We start from the raw sequence: 12,841 nt of genomic DNA on the forward strand, positions 1-12,841 counted from the left end.
AACGTTGGAACCCTCCAGAGCCCGGGATCAGACAGATCACCTGGTGGGAGGGAAGACGGGTATTTCTGGACATGGGGCCTGAAGGCCACGGTCTTGCTGCTGAGGCTCGGGGCCACCTAAGGATCGCTTGTTCTCCAGTAACGAGAATGCTGGGGTGGGTTACACCCAGGTCTCTAGGACCTGGTTGAAGAACTTGTTACAGGATTAGTATATTTATTACTTCTCAAAATATGGCTATTGGCTATGAAAAGTCCAGAAAGATGATCACTACGTAAAAGTGGGCTATGTTGACAGTTTGTCTATTTTGAGCGCTTGACAAATGTTTATTGGCTGAAAAATGAATGAACTTTTAACTTAATTTTATTGGATCTCAGGTCTTATCTTTTTGTTTTTTTCCCCTATGCTACATGGAGGTTAATGGGCTAGTTGGCGCCATTATTCATCATTTGACCCTCTGGAAGTGTAACTAGGATAAGTGACTTATAAGTGCCAAACTGTGTGGTATAGACCATGAGTTCAGGCATTTAGGAGTAAGAGGTCAGTGGGTTGGACCAGTTGGGTAAGTTGTTAAAGGAGCTGGGGCTTGAACATAGACTCGCAGGGTAGTGAGAGTGTGAGGGGAGAAGGTGAGTAGGAGGGGCTTTTCAGAGGGGAGAACAGCGAGAGCAAAGGCCCAGACAGGGAGCAGGTGAACACAGAAGGCTGTTTAGGAATCCAGCTTGACTGCGGTGGAGAGCGGTGGCCACTTGCAAAGCTGGCCCACTCTCGGAATGATTTGTGGTCACCTCCCTGTTCTGGCCACTGGACTGCAAGCCCCCTGGGCCTCTCTCTGTCACTGCCTGTCTTCTGCCGTACCTAGTTTCTGAAGTCAGCTGTGGGCGACCCCTAAGGAATCGGGCTTCTGGGGATCGTTTCTAGTGGCTTCATCATTGGTGCTCACCCCCCTTCTGGAAACAGTGCATGCTGCCCTCAGGCCCCTAGCTTCCATGCCATCCTCGGGGGAAGCCTCCCTGCGTGGTTTTTGTGGGCCCAGGGGGTGCCAAGTCAAGGAGTTTGGGGCCAGTCTCTCTCTCTCCTCTGCTCCCCATGATTCTCTGCATTTTCTTTTCTCTGCCAGCCTCCTGGACTGCCATCGAGCATTGTCTCTTGAAGCTTGGGGAGATCCTGGCCAATCTCAGCAGCCCCCAGCTCCGGAGCCAGGCTGAGCAGTGTGGCACGCTCATTAGGAGGTACCTGCTCCCAGGGTGATCTGGTGAAGGGAGAGAGGAAAGGCCCGGGTATGGGGGGGAAGATGTGGCCTCTGGCCCTGACCCCTCTGCTCTCCCCTCCTCTCTGACTCTCCCTTACCGCCCGCACACTGTCCCCTCTGTGTCCCCTCAGCATCCCCACCATGCTGTCCGTGCACTCTGAGCAGCTGCACAAGACTGGCTTCCCCACGGTCCACGCGGTGGTCCTGCTTGAGGGCACCATGAACCTGACCGGCGAGACACAGCCCCTGGTGGAGCAGCTGATGATGGTGAAACGCATGCAGGTGGGAGGCCGGCGCTGCTTCTCTGTCCCCGGGGCGGGCCGGCTGTGTGGAGGCGGGAGGGAGGACTCTTCTGGTCTTTCAGGGGAGAGATAGGCTCTCTCGTAATCCGTGGTGGAGCGTGCGTGCTTCTGTCAGGTGGGATGGCTCTGCCACGCCACCTGCCCTCCCTGGTTCTTGCACAAGCGCCGGGGCGGTGCCTGCGCTGCCCTCCTGTGACCCACTGACCCCCGGGGTCAGGAGGCGGGACGGGGGTGGGCGCCCTCTTATGCTCTCCCTTGGGTCTTCCCACAGCACATCCCCACCCCGCTCTTTGTCCTGGAGATCTGGAAAGCCTGCTTCGTGGGCCTCATCGAGTCTCCTGAGGGCACGGGGGAGCTCAAGTGGACAGCTTTCACCTTCCTCAAGGTACCTGGGACGTGGGAGCCACAGAGGGCCAGTCTCAGGATGGTTCCCAGGAAGAGCGGAGACACCCTGGGCCTTTGCCCCACATTTCTCCCCGCTGACTTCATGCCCAGCTTGCCAGGTCCCCCAGCACAAGTTGCCCTGATTTTCCCTGAAGGTCCCAGGGCTGTTCAGCCTGCTTGGCAGGCCTCTGCCGTGTCTTGGCCCACAGGTGCTGGGAGCTTGGTCATCAGCCATGTTGGCACGGGGCAGCTCCGGGAGCCCACTTTCACTTAGAGCGTTTCCTTGTTGAGCCATGGAAGTGCGGGGTTCCTGGGCCCTGCGGGCTGAGGGCAGTGGGCGCGTGGCTAGACGTCAGCTTTCGCATTTGGCTCTTGGAGCACCTTCACTTCCAGGGCAGGAGTGTTCCTGTCTCAACCCAGAGCAGGGGGACGGAAGGGATGCCTTTCGTTCTGGGTGAAAGAGAGAAGAAATTGAGCTGCCTGTTTTTCCCCCTGCCTCACCCTGTAGATTCCACAGGTTTTGGTGAAGTTGAAGAAATACTCCCATGGGGACAAGGTAAGTTAAAGAAATGAGATGGGGAGTTGGCATGGGAACAGGTGAATCCTTGTTACAGCTCTGGAGAAACAAGGGCAAGGGAAGGGTCACTTGGCCCTACCTGGGCGGTAGTGCGTTCTTGTGCTGGGGAGGGCTGGAAGCGGGGGTATCCCCCGAGCATCCGCGGGCATCCGCGCACAGAAGGCCGCCAGGCTGCTCCGGAGGCGAGGGTGCCCGGGATGACCAGGGCCGAGAGGCAGGGAGCAGTGATGCCCCATCCTGTCCCCGTCCAGTCGCTGGAAGCCAGCAGTGGGCACGGCCGACCTGTAGGCGGCTGTACCCAGCGGGGTGTCATTGTGAGCCTGCCTCACGGGCCGTGGGTGGGCGGAGGACCTGGAAGCCAGAAGGCAGTTTCTGTCTCTTTGCAGGACTTTACCGAGGATGTCAATTCTGCTTTTGAGTTCCTGCTGAAGCTCACACCCTTGCTGGACAAAGCCGACCAGCGCTGCAAGTATGAGGTCCCCTGCTCACCTCACTGTACTGGAGGAGTCCTGGCTCTTCCCCTGCTCTTTGTGCCAGATCAGCACCGGGGACCGGCTCCTCGTTCCTCCTCTCGGCAGGGGCAGGAGGCAGCAGCCCCGTGGTTGCCGAGTGCCCAAGCCCCTCCGCCTCCCCTCAGGCACTCAAAATGTTCTTCACCCTAAAGGAGGGAGGATGTTGGGCAGGGCCTCACGGCTCGCCCTCCATAATCCCTGCAGTATGCCTAGGCCCCCCATCATCTTTTTCCCTCACAGCTGTGACTGTACAAATTTCCTACTCCAAGAATGTAGCAAGCAGGGGCTTCTGTCTGAAGCCAGTACGAACAACCTCATGGCCAAGCGGTAAGTATGAACTCCCGGGCTGGCCCATGGGCCCCTTGACCACCCGCCTCATGTCCAGACTGGGCTGCTGGGTGCCTTTTCCCTCCTGTCGAGGGTTTGAGTGTGGGTGACGGGAACCACACCTAGGGTTACCAGGGACAGGAGACACTGATTTCTGCAGACCAGGGTTTTTTGCACTGTTAGGGCTTTAACTCTCGCCCTCCTTTGTGATCGAAGTAGAAATTGTAAGACTTCCTTCAGTCTTAAATGAACTTTCAAAACAGATGTAATGACTAGAGACGATTTGAAGCAGTTGCGATACTGGACGCACTTTCATAGGCATCACCCGAGCCCGTGGTGCTTATGTGCTTCGCGCCTTCTCTGTGCCTCTGCTCCTGGGCCTGGACTAAGGAGCGTGTCAGGAATTCATCTCTGTTCCCTTACCTTCTCTTGTGGCCACAGCAAAGCAGACCGGGAGCACGCACCCCAGCTGAAATCAGATGAAAATGCCAACATCCAGCCCAACCCCGGGCTGATCCTCCGCGCGGAGCCCACCGTCACCAACATCCTCAAAGTGAGTGCGCTGTTCCCTTGCCACCAGGGGCATACCTTCCCTCTTTCCAGTTTCCCTCTTCTTCCAGATAAGTAAATAGGCCACGGACCTCTCTCTCTTCTGGTTACTTTGGAAGTAGAGAAAGGGGGAAGGTGAGGGAAGCGCCCCTGGAAACAAGTGTTTGTTGAGCTTCACTGGTCAGCCAGACGCTGTGGTGGGTGTGGAAACAGCGCTGAATCACACAGCAGAGACCTCGCCCATCCTGACTCCAGCGCCATCGTCCGTCCCAGTTTAGTCGAGAGGAATGGATCGGAGAGCAAAGAATTTAAGGAACGGATTTCCAGATTGGAGTCAGATGTCGATTAAATGGCAGGTCCTGGTATCCCGTTTAATGGAGACATGCAGAGAGAGAAACTGTGGCTAGGCTGTACCTGGGGGGGTCTTCAGTGTTCTTCAGGACTTGGTTTCCTGTCTTGTCCCCAGACGATGGATGCAGACCACTCCAAGTCCCCGGAGGGGCTGCTGGGGGTCCTGGGCCACATGCTGTCTGGGAAGAGCCTGGACTTGCTGCTGGCTGCTGCTGCGGCCACTGGGAAGCTTAAGTCCTTTGCCCGGAAATTCATCAAGTAAGGAAGCCTGAGCCCCTGACCAGGGTCTGGGAGGCATGTGTGAAGGAGGAGGTGGGGACTTCCCTGGTGGCCCAGTGGCTAAGACTCCATGCTCCCAATGCAGGGGGCCCGGGTTCGATCCCTTGTCAGGGAACTAGATCCCACATGCCGCAACTAAGAGTTCACATGCCACAACTAAGAGTTCACATGTCGCAACTGAAAGATCCCACGTGCTGCAGTGAAGATCCCGTGTGCCGCGACTAAGACCCGGCACAACCAAATATAAATAAATAAATATTAAAAAGAAAGAAAGCAAAAAACAAAGGAGGAGGTGGCAGAATAAGGGCAAGGCACTGGGGTCTGAGTCTCCCCAGAGATGCCAAGGCAGAGCATCCCAGCTGGAGACCTGGGGGAAGGGCCCGTTCTCTGGACATGAAGTGCTGTTTTCTCTTCAGCTGAGGATGGAGTGCAGGTGTTTGGCAAGGTGACGAGGTGTTGGATAGCAGGTGTGGAGGGATGGTGTTCATACCCACTTATTAATAAGGGACTCTCAAATTCTGCTGACTTTTTGGATTGACCTGGAATTTGATGTGTAGAATGTTGTCCCATTCAGCGAGCCATTCTCTAGGCCTTGGAAATCTTTTAAAAATAGAAAGAGTTCTTGTTTCTGTAGCAATGGTGTTCCTTTTAAGTTGAACCCATAATTCAGACTCTAGTGACCGCCTCTCTGAGTGGGCAGAGCCCCTGACCCCAGCCGCTGCCCAGCCCTTGCCCTGGTTGATGCAACCTGTCTCCATTCCTTCTGCAGTTTGAATGAATTCACGACGCACCGCAGTGAAGAAAGCAGTAAGTCAGCTCCACACACCCCCAGGCCCAGTGGTGCTGAAGGAGGGGTGTGGAGGGAGAGAACAGGGGAGGGAAGAGGACACTTTTGCTCATCCTGGGGAGGCTGTGTTCTCCCCTAGGGATGACTGACTGAAGCTTTTGGGGAGCCGTGAAAGAGGGTCATGCTGGGAAAAGCATTCTTCCCAAACCACCCTTTGTCTCTCTCCATCCCCCCTTGCGATTTGGTCAGGTGTTGGGGGAAAGGAGGTTCAGGAGTCTTTGGTTCCAAGGAAGGGATGATGTTCCAACTGAGACTCAAGAAAAGGATTCTGAGCCTCAGAGCTTTGAAGGAGCCACTTGGTCCCTGACCTTCCTTGAGGCAGATCTTGAGCCCCTCCCGACCCAGACAAGGCCTTTGGGCCCCTGCCCTAGGCTGGGGGTCAGCCTTTTCATCCTCCACAGCCAAGGCGGCCTCAGTTCGAGCCTTGCTCTTTGACATCTCCTTTCTCATGCTGTGCCACGTGGCCCAGACCTATGGCTCAGAGGTGAGTGACGGGGAGCAGTCAGGCTTGGGGCACTTGGGACAAAGGGGAAGGTAACAACCAATAAGTCTCCCCACCTCACACCCCTACCCCACCCCCGTCAATGTCCCAAGCCAGTTAGTTCTCCTGGCTGCAGAAATCAGATGCCCCCGCCCCAAGTCAATAGATGCCCCCTTGTCATGTCCTGAATCCTTCAGTTCCACACCCACCACTAGGTGGCAGCATAGCCCCTGTCTTTCCCCCTCAGACCAATTTGTCCCCAGTTCTTCAGGCTGGGAGCGGGGAAGCCACTGGGCAGGAAGAGAGGTGCGGGGTGCTGCACCTCCCCACCCCCTCCTTTCTCAGGTGATCCTGTCCGAGTCAAACACGGGAGGAGAGGTGTTCTTCTTTGAGACCTGGATGCAGACCTGCATGCCCGAGGAGGGAAAAATCCTGAACCCTGACCACCCCTGCTTCCGGCCTGACTCCACCAAAGTGGAGTCCCTGGTGGCTCTGCTCAACAATTCCTCGGAGATAAAGCTGGTGTCAGTGGCCTGGGCGCCCACTCCAAGGGTGGTAGTGCGGGTAGGGCCCAGACCCTCTCCCTCAGCCCATCCCACGCCCCCCAGTGGTGATTTTTCTCCCATTCCCACCCTCTTGTAGGCAGATGAAGTGGCATGAAGCCTGTCTCAACATTTCGGCGGCCATCTTGGAAATCCTCAATGCCTGGGAGAATGGGGTGCTGGCCTTTGAGTCCATCCAGGTAGCCCCACCTTTCCAGCGGCCTTCTCTCTTCCCTGAGACACAGAGGCAGTCTTCGATAGCTTGTTAGATTTCGTAAGAACGAAAAGGCCCTTAATCCAGGAGCCTGTGTGTGGCTCTTGATCTTTCTTGTGGTCATAGTGTTAGCTGCTCCGTCCCCCGCAGGGAACTTGGGGAAAATCAGACCTGTGGTGAAAAGAGGCATGGAACATGGCCCTGGATCCCACTGCCGCGCTGAGCTGCCCACGGAGGCCGGGGCAGGTGGTGGCCAGGGAAGGGGAGAGGGTGGCCGCATCACCCTTCCCCCCTCCCCCCCAGAAAATCACCGATAATATCAAGGGGAAGGTGTGCAGCCTGGCAGTGTGTGCTGTGGCCTGGCTTGTGGCCCACGTGCGGATGCTGGGGCTGGACGAGCGTGAGAAGTCGCTGCAGATGATCCGCCAGCTGGCAGGGCCGCTGTACAGCGAGAACACCCTGCAGTTCTACAACGAGAGGTCAGCGGCCCATCCCCTCCCTTCTGGAACTCTGCAGGTCTGTCCTGAGAAGCCAGCGCCTCTGGAAACCACTCTCTGCCTCTTCTCTTACCTTCCCAAACATGCAGCTCACCTGCTCAGTCCCTTCCTCACTCACTCACGTTCTCAATCACGTCTTCACTCACTGACTCAGCAGCACTTAGTATGTGTCTCTGTGCTGGGAGTGTTATTACCCAGCACCCGCTGTGTGTGCGCCGGCACTACAGACCCCACGTGGCTATGATTCCTGCCCTCAAAGGGCTCGAGTCCTGGGGAGCTGGCTTGCCAGAACGGAATGGTTATCTTAGCCCTGTCACTCTTAAGGAACTGTGAGCCCATCTGTAGATCTTATAGGCCTTGGGCCTGTCCACCCCCTCCCTACCCTGCCCCTCTAGGCCCAGCTATCTTCTGTGCCATTTTCCTGCCTGGGCTTTTCAGGGACTTGGAGGACCTCCCTAGCGACTTCAGCTGTGTTGAGTTCAGTGGTGTTTGTTCATTTGCCCATCCAATAAGCTTTTTAAAAAAAATATGGTAAAAAATACATAACATAAAGTTTACCACCTTAACCATTTTTAAGGGCACAGTTCAGTAGTGTGTTAAGTATATTCACACTGTTGTGAAACAGATATCCAGAAATTTTTCATCTTGTAAATCTGAACCTGGACCCGTTAAACAACACCCCTTCCTGTCCTTCCCCCAGCCCCTGGCAACCACCGTCCTACTTTCTGTTTCTATGAATTTGATTTCTTTAGGTACCCCATGTAAGTGGAGTCATGTAGTGTTTGTCTTTTTGTGGCGGGCATATCTCACTTTGTGTAATGTCCCCAAGGTTCAACCATGTCATTGCATGTGTCAGAATTTCCTTCCTTTTTAAGGCTGGATCGTACGTATATACCACATTTTGCTTATCCATCCCTTGGTTGATGGACACGTGGGTTTCTTTCACTTCTCGGCTTTTGTGAATAGTGCTGCTGTGAACGTGGGCATGCGCCAAGTAATGAGTTATGAGCGATGACCCACAAGGTAGCCATCAGGATGTCTTTTAAGAGAAGTGGAAACACTGAGCTGAAATGAGGTTGGGAGGATCTGTAAAATCCCGTCTCCTCTTTATTCCTCCCCGCCCTCAGCGTCCTCCCCGCAAAAGTCATGGACTGTTTTCTGTGACGTAATCCATTCTAAGCACCCTGACTCCTGTCTGGGAAATCCGTGGCTCGATCATGCAGGTGGAAATAGTGGCCGTGAAAGTCATGGTGACTTTCCCAGAGCCACCCAGTGTTCCCCGAACGGTTAGCGCTCAGGCCCAGGCCTGCATTCCTTGTCGAAGAGTCTTCATGAGAAAATTCCTGGATATACATTTATATTTGCCCAGCTACCAACGGCCGGGAAAAGTCTTGTGGGGCAGTCCTTGGGCCCCTGTCCTGGAAGTAACAGCTACTTTGGGAGGAGGCCAAGGCTGGGTGGGGAACCCCCGCAAGCACTCAGCCTAGAGGGAAGTGATTGTATTTATTTATGCCAGAGGATTGTCAGGGCCCAGGCCTGGGGGATGGAGGAAGTTGGAGAGAGAGAGTGAGAGAAAGTATGAATGAATATATTGCTAGAATGACCTGGGGGAGGCAAGTGCCCCAGCCCCCCATAGGCTGGTGCCGGAGCAGGACTCGTGGGGTCAGGTCTCCTAGGGGTTTGCAACTTCCCCTTGTCTCCTCCCTCAGCATAGAATGGGGTTAATTCCGTAACCCGAGTCCTGGGAAGGGTCGGGCCTGCCTGTTCCTGCCCCCACCCCAGCTATTGAACCTGCTGCTGCCTGAACCACAGGCCCTCCCACCTCCCTCCCCCCATCAGGGTGGTGATCATGAGCTCCATCCTGGAGCATATGTGTGCGGACGTGCTGCAGCAGACGGCCACACAGATCAAGTTCCCATCCACGGGCATGGACACCATGCCCTACTGGAACCTGCTGCCCCCCAAGCGACCCATCAAGGAGGTGCTGACGGACATATTTGCTAAGGTGCTGGAGAAGGGATGGGTGGACAGTCGCTCCATCCACATCTTTGACACCCTGCTGCACATGGGAGGCGTCTACTGGTTCTGCAACAACCTGATTAAGGTACTGGGGTCGGGGGTGGGGGTGGGCTGGGGGGAACAGGCGTCCTCAGACCGCCGGAGACAGCTGAGAAAACGCCTGACGGGACCAAGCGTGGTCTGGTCCTCTGGCTTCTCAATCCCCAGCCCAGTCGGCCGGGCTTCTCTGCGAGGCCCACTGAATGCAGAGAAGATTCCTTGGACTCCAGAGGCCGGTCCTCGCCTTGGGAGCTCCTGGGGTCTGAAGGGAGTTGCAGGACGTCACTGCCCACGTTGAGGGCCCTCAGCTCCTCGGTCCTCCTCTGCCCCGTCCTTCCAGGAGCTGTTGAAGGAGACGCGGAAGGAGCACACGCTGCGGGCGGTGGAGCTGCTCTACTCCATCTTCTGTCTGGACATGCAGCAAGTGACCCTGGTCCTGCTGGGCCACATCCTGCCTGGTCTCCTCACCGACTCCTCCAAGTGGCACAGCCTCATGGACCCCCCTGGCACCGCTCTCGCCAAGTAGGATTTTGTGGAGAGCCTTAAGTCCCCCCAGCCTGGAGTGGGGCACCCTGCCTGGGCCACCCAGGAAGCTGGGCTGTGGGGAAGCCCTGTCGGGTGGGGCCTGATCAGCATGGGCACAGAAGCCGTGTCGGGGCCTCTTTGATTTTACCCCCTTTTCCTGGACCCCTTTGCCAGGCTGGCCGTCTGGTGTGCCCTGAGTTCCTACTCTTCCCACAAGGGGCAGGCGTCCTCCCGCCAAAAGAAGAGACAGCGCGAAGACATCGAGGTAGGGTGGGGCCCCTTCCCCCGTTCATTGCCCTTGTGCTTGTTCAGCAGATGTTCACTGAGCCTCTTCTGGTAAGAGGCGCCTTCCCAGGCACAGGCAGCCAGGCATGGTCCCTGCCTCTGGGCCACTGTGTCAGGGGTGACTGTGTGGGAGGGTCTCTCCCTAGGGTAGTGGGAGAGGCGAGGAGAGGGAAGCTGACCCCCTGGAGATGCTGCCTGCGGCCTATGGGGGCTTGACTCCAAACTGAGCTCCAGTCCTGGAAGATCTGGGGATGCAGCTGTGGGTAACAGTGGCTCTCCTGCCCCCCAGGATTACATCAGCCTCTTCCCCTTGGATGACATGCAGCCCTCGAAGCTGATGCGACTGCTGAGCTCCAATGAGGAAGATGCAAATATCCTTTCGAGTCCCAGTGAGTGTGTGGACGGGCCGGGCGGGCTATTTCCTTTCCCGGGAACTCACTCCTCCTGAGAGCTGCTCTGCAGCTCGCTGGCTGGTCGGAGAGGCTGTGGTAGGAGTCTGCCCCGTTCTGTCCCCTACGGATGCTCTGCTTCCTCTCCTCGAGCCACCAAAGCTTGCTGTGGATCACTCCCTAAGGGCTGAAGCTCTTCTGCCCAGATCCCATCCCAGCCCGGGGTGCATAGTTGACCCTTCCCCACTCCTCACGGCAGTGAGTTCACTGCCTTGGGCACAGTCTGTGCCACTGACTCACAGCTCTGACCTTCCTTCCCCTGAAGCAGGCCCCGAGACCTGGAGCAGGCCTGGGCTGGTACTTGGGACTGCTCCCCACTCTTCCTGCCTGGAGAGCACCCCAACTCCACCTGCTTCCCTAGATGTCATCGCCTCTCCTTGCTAAGGGCTCTTCCGTGGCGTTTAATTTTTCCTGTTTCCAGAGATTTCTCCTGAGCCTAGAAGTTTCTCTGAGGTCTTTTAGGGACTAGGGGACCAATTGTGCACTTGAACAGAGGAAAGCTGCCATGGCCTTTGGCTAGTTACTTAGCAAATCTCAGCCTCAGCTTCCTCGTCTGTAAAACGGAGACGTGAGGATTAGCGGTTTCAGCCGTACGCAGCCCGCAGATTGGCACCTGGCGGTGACCAGATGGTAGTTCTCTCTCACCTGCTTGTGGGGAAGCCTGTATTTGGGGACCGTGTGACTGGACCCAATCATCTTCTCCGGCCGGGCCCTCCACCCCCGACAGGCGAGGGCTCCCGTGGGCGGTGGTTCGGAACTCAGGAGGCCATTGGCTCAGTGCCCCTCGCTTGCCCCACAGCGGACCGGTCCATGAGCAGCAACCTGTCAGCCTCCCAGCTTCACACGGTTAACATGAGAGACCCGCTGAACCGAGTCCTGGGTGAGGCCTCCCAGCCCCGCTCCCCACCCTCCTCCCCTTTGCCCTCCGTCCCCCCTGATTGCCAGCTCTCCTGTCTCCCCCAGGCCCCCGTCGCGTCCCTCTCTGGCTCGCCCCCAGCTTTCCTTTGTACTTTCTCTTTTTGACGTCCCCATTTGGGGGGACACCCTTAGGACTTCTTTCTTCTCCCAGAATCTGACCTCTTCCCAAACCCTTCTCATGGAGTTCTCCTTCCCCCCGCCACCCTTTCCTCACAGCCAACCTGTTCCTGCTCATCTCCTCCATCCTGGGCTCTCGGACCGCCGGCCCCCACACGCAGTTTGCGCAGTGGTTCATGGAGGGCTGCGTGGACTGCCTGGAACAGGGCGGCCGAGGCAGCATCCTGCAGTTCATGCCCTTTACCACCGTGAGTGCCGCACCCCCGGGCCACTGGCCCACCCTCCAGCTCAGAGCGGGTCAGCACGTCGCAGGAGAGCTTGGGGTCCAGCGGCCAGGAGGGAGGGCTTCTTCCTCCTGGACGTCACACCCACCATCACCTTGCTGAGCAGCTGTCTGTCTGTCTGACAGGTATCGGAACTGGTGAAGGTGTCAGCCATGTCCAGCCCCAAGGTGGTTCTGGCCATCACGGACCTCAGCCTGCCCCTGGGCCGCCAGGTGGCCGCCAAAGCCATTGCCGCCCTCTGAGGGGCTTGGAGTGACCACAGGGGCTGGCAGGCAGGGTCCCAGCCCCGGGCGCCTCAGAAAAGGACGTGTGGAAAGATGAGACATCATTGCTCATATCCACATGATGTAACTGCCCTCCGTCGGTCTCCAGATCTTTCCCCTGCTCCTGACTTCTGACCTCTAAGACGGCTCCCAGTTTCTTTCATAATTTCCTTTCCCACTGCCAGCACCTGTTGCGTGTGAGCAGCCTGGTTCCTTGACTCCGGGCGGTCTCACTGCAGCCCTCCCGCCCGACCCCTGTGCGTGCCTCCCGCTTCCAAGAGTGGATTTAGCTCCGGGGAACTTTACAGGTGCAGGGTATGTGTGTATATATGTGTGTGTGTGTGTATATATATATATATTATCTCTTTTTACATGGGTGTGTTCACCTCGGCTGGCTTGTAAGTAAAGACCTCGTGGATCCCTCTGTGCCTGTTGGTACTGTTGGTGCCTGTGTCCGATGGGGGTGGGGAACGGCTGGCTCCGCCTTGGACCCGTGCAGGCCCAGCTGGAGGAAGCAGGAGGGCGCAGAGGAGGGCTGGGCACAGGGTCCCTGTTTGTGTGCTCAGTAGGGGTGGGGCAGGGCAGCGGGAGCAGCTTGCCTTCCTCATTCCCGCCTGCCACTTCCCCCCACCTCGCAAAGTCAGACTTACTCCGAAAAGGGAGAGGTTTTGGCTAAAGGCCCCGCTGGTGCTGGGGTAGGGTGTCCTGTTCTGATGTTCCCCAGCCCGGCCAAGCCCCACCCAGAGTCTGACTGGCCCGGAGTTGGATCTTTCCTCTCCAGTAAGGACTTGTGGGGTATGAGGGGTGAGGGGCTGAGGCATGAGGGGGGAT

General features: G+C 57.0%; 1 protein-coding gene and 1 non-coding gene across 14 annotated transcripts in view; both read left to right on the forward strand.

Moving 5' to 3' along the window:
• Window positions 1–12,438, forward strand: part of MED24 (mediator complex subunit 24) — a 39,384-nt gene extending 26,946 nt beyond the window's left edge. For 6 of the 13 annotated variants that reach the window (XM_033410887.2, XM_033410890.2, XM_049702181.1 and 3 more), the window contains 19 exons: window positions 1,118–1,229; window positions 1,381–1,531; window positions 1,823–1,936; window positions 2,444–2,491; window positions 2,899–2,981; window positions 3,265–3,351; window positions 3,793–3,904; window positions 4,367–4,509; window positions 5,300–5,337; window positions 5,749–5,861; window positions 6,204–6,382; window positions 6,501–6,600; window positions 6,918–7,093; window positions 8,951–9,215; window positions 9,510–9,691; window positions 9,869–9,959; window positions 10,269–10,368; window positions 11,228–11,308; window positions 11,563–11,866. In XM_033410887.2, the coding sequence (XP_033266778.1) occupies window positions 1,118–1,229; window positions 1,381–1,531; window positions 1,823–1,936; window positions 2,444–2,491; window positions 2,899–2,981; window positions 3,265–3,351; window positions 3,793–3,904; window positions 4,367–4,509; window positions 5,300–5,337; window positions 5,749–5,861; window positions 6,204–6,382; window positions 6,501–6,600; window positions 6,918–7,093; window positions 8,951–9,215; window positions 9,510–9,691; window positions 9,869–9,959; window positions 10,269–10,368; window positions 11,228–11,308; window positions 11,563–11,849 (2,462 nt within the window). In that variant the 3' untranslated portion in view covers window positions 11,850–11,866. The other 7 variants (XM_033410893.2, XM_049702182.1, XM_033410896.2 and 4 more) reach the window with 4 other exon arrangements.
• Window positions 5,597–5,700, forward strand: LOC117197765 (small nucleolar RNA SNORD124). Its single transcript, XR_004478625.1, has one exon. It is a non-coding gene; the product is annotated as a small nucleolar RNA SNORD124 (small nucleolar RNA).
• Window positions 12,439–12,841: the final 403 nt, after the last annotated feature.

The sequence above is a fragment of the Orcinus orca genome, chromosome 19, assembly GCF_937001465.1.
Source record: "Orcinus orca chromosome 19, mOrcOrc1.1, whole genome shotgun sequence".
Classification (NCBI taxonomy): domain Eukaryota; kingdom Metazoa; phylum Chordata; class Mammalia; order Artiodactyla; family Delphinidae; genus Orcinus; species Orcinus orca.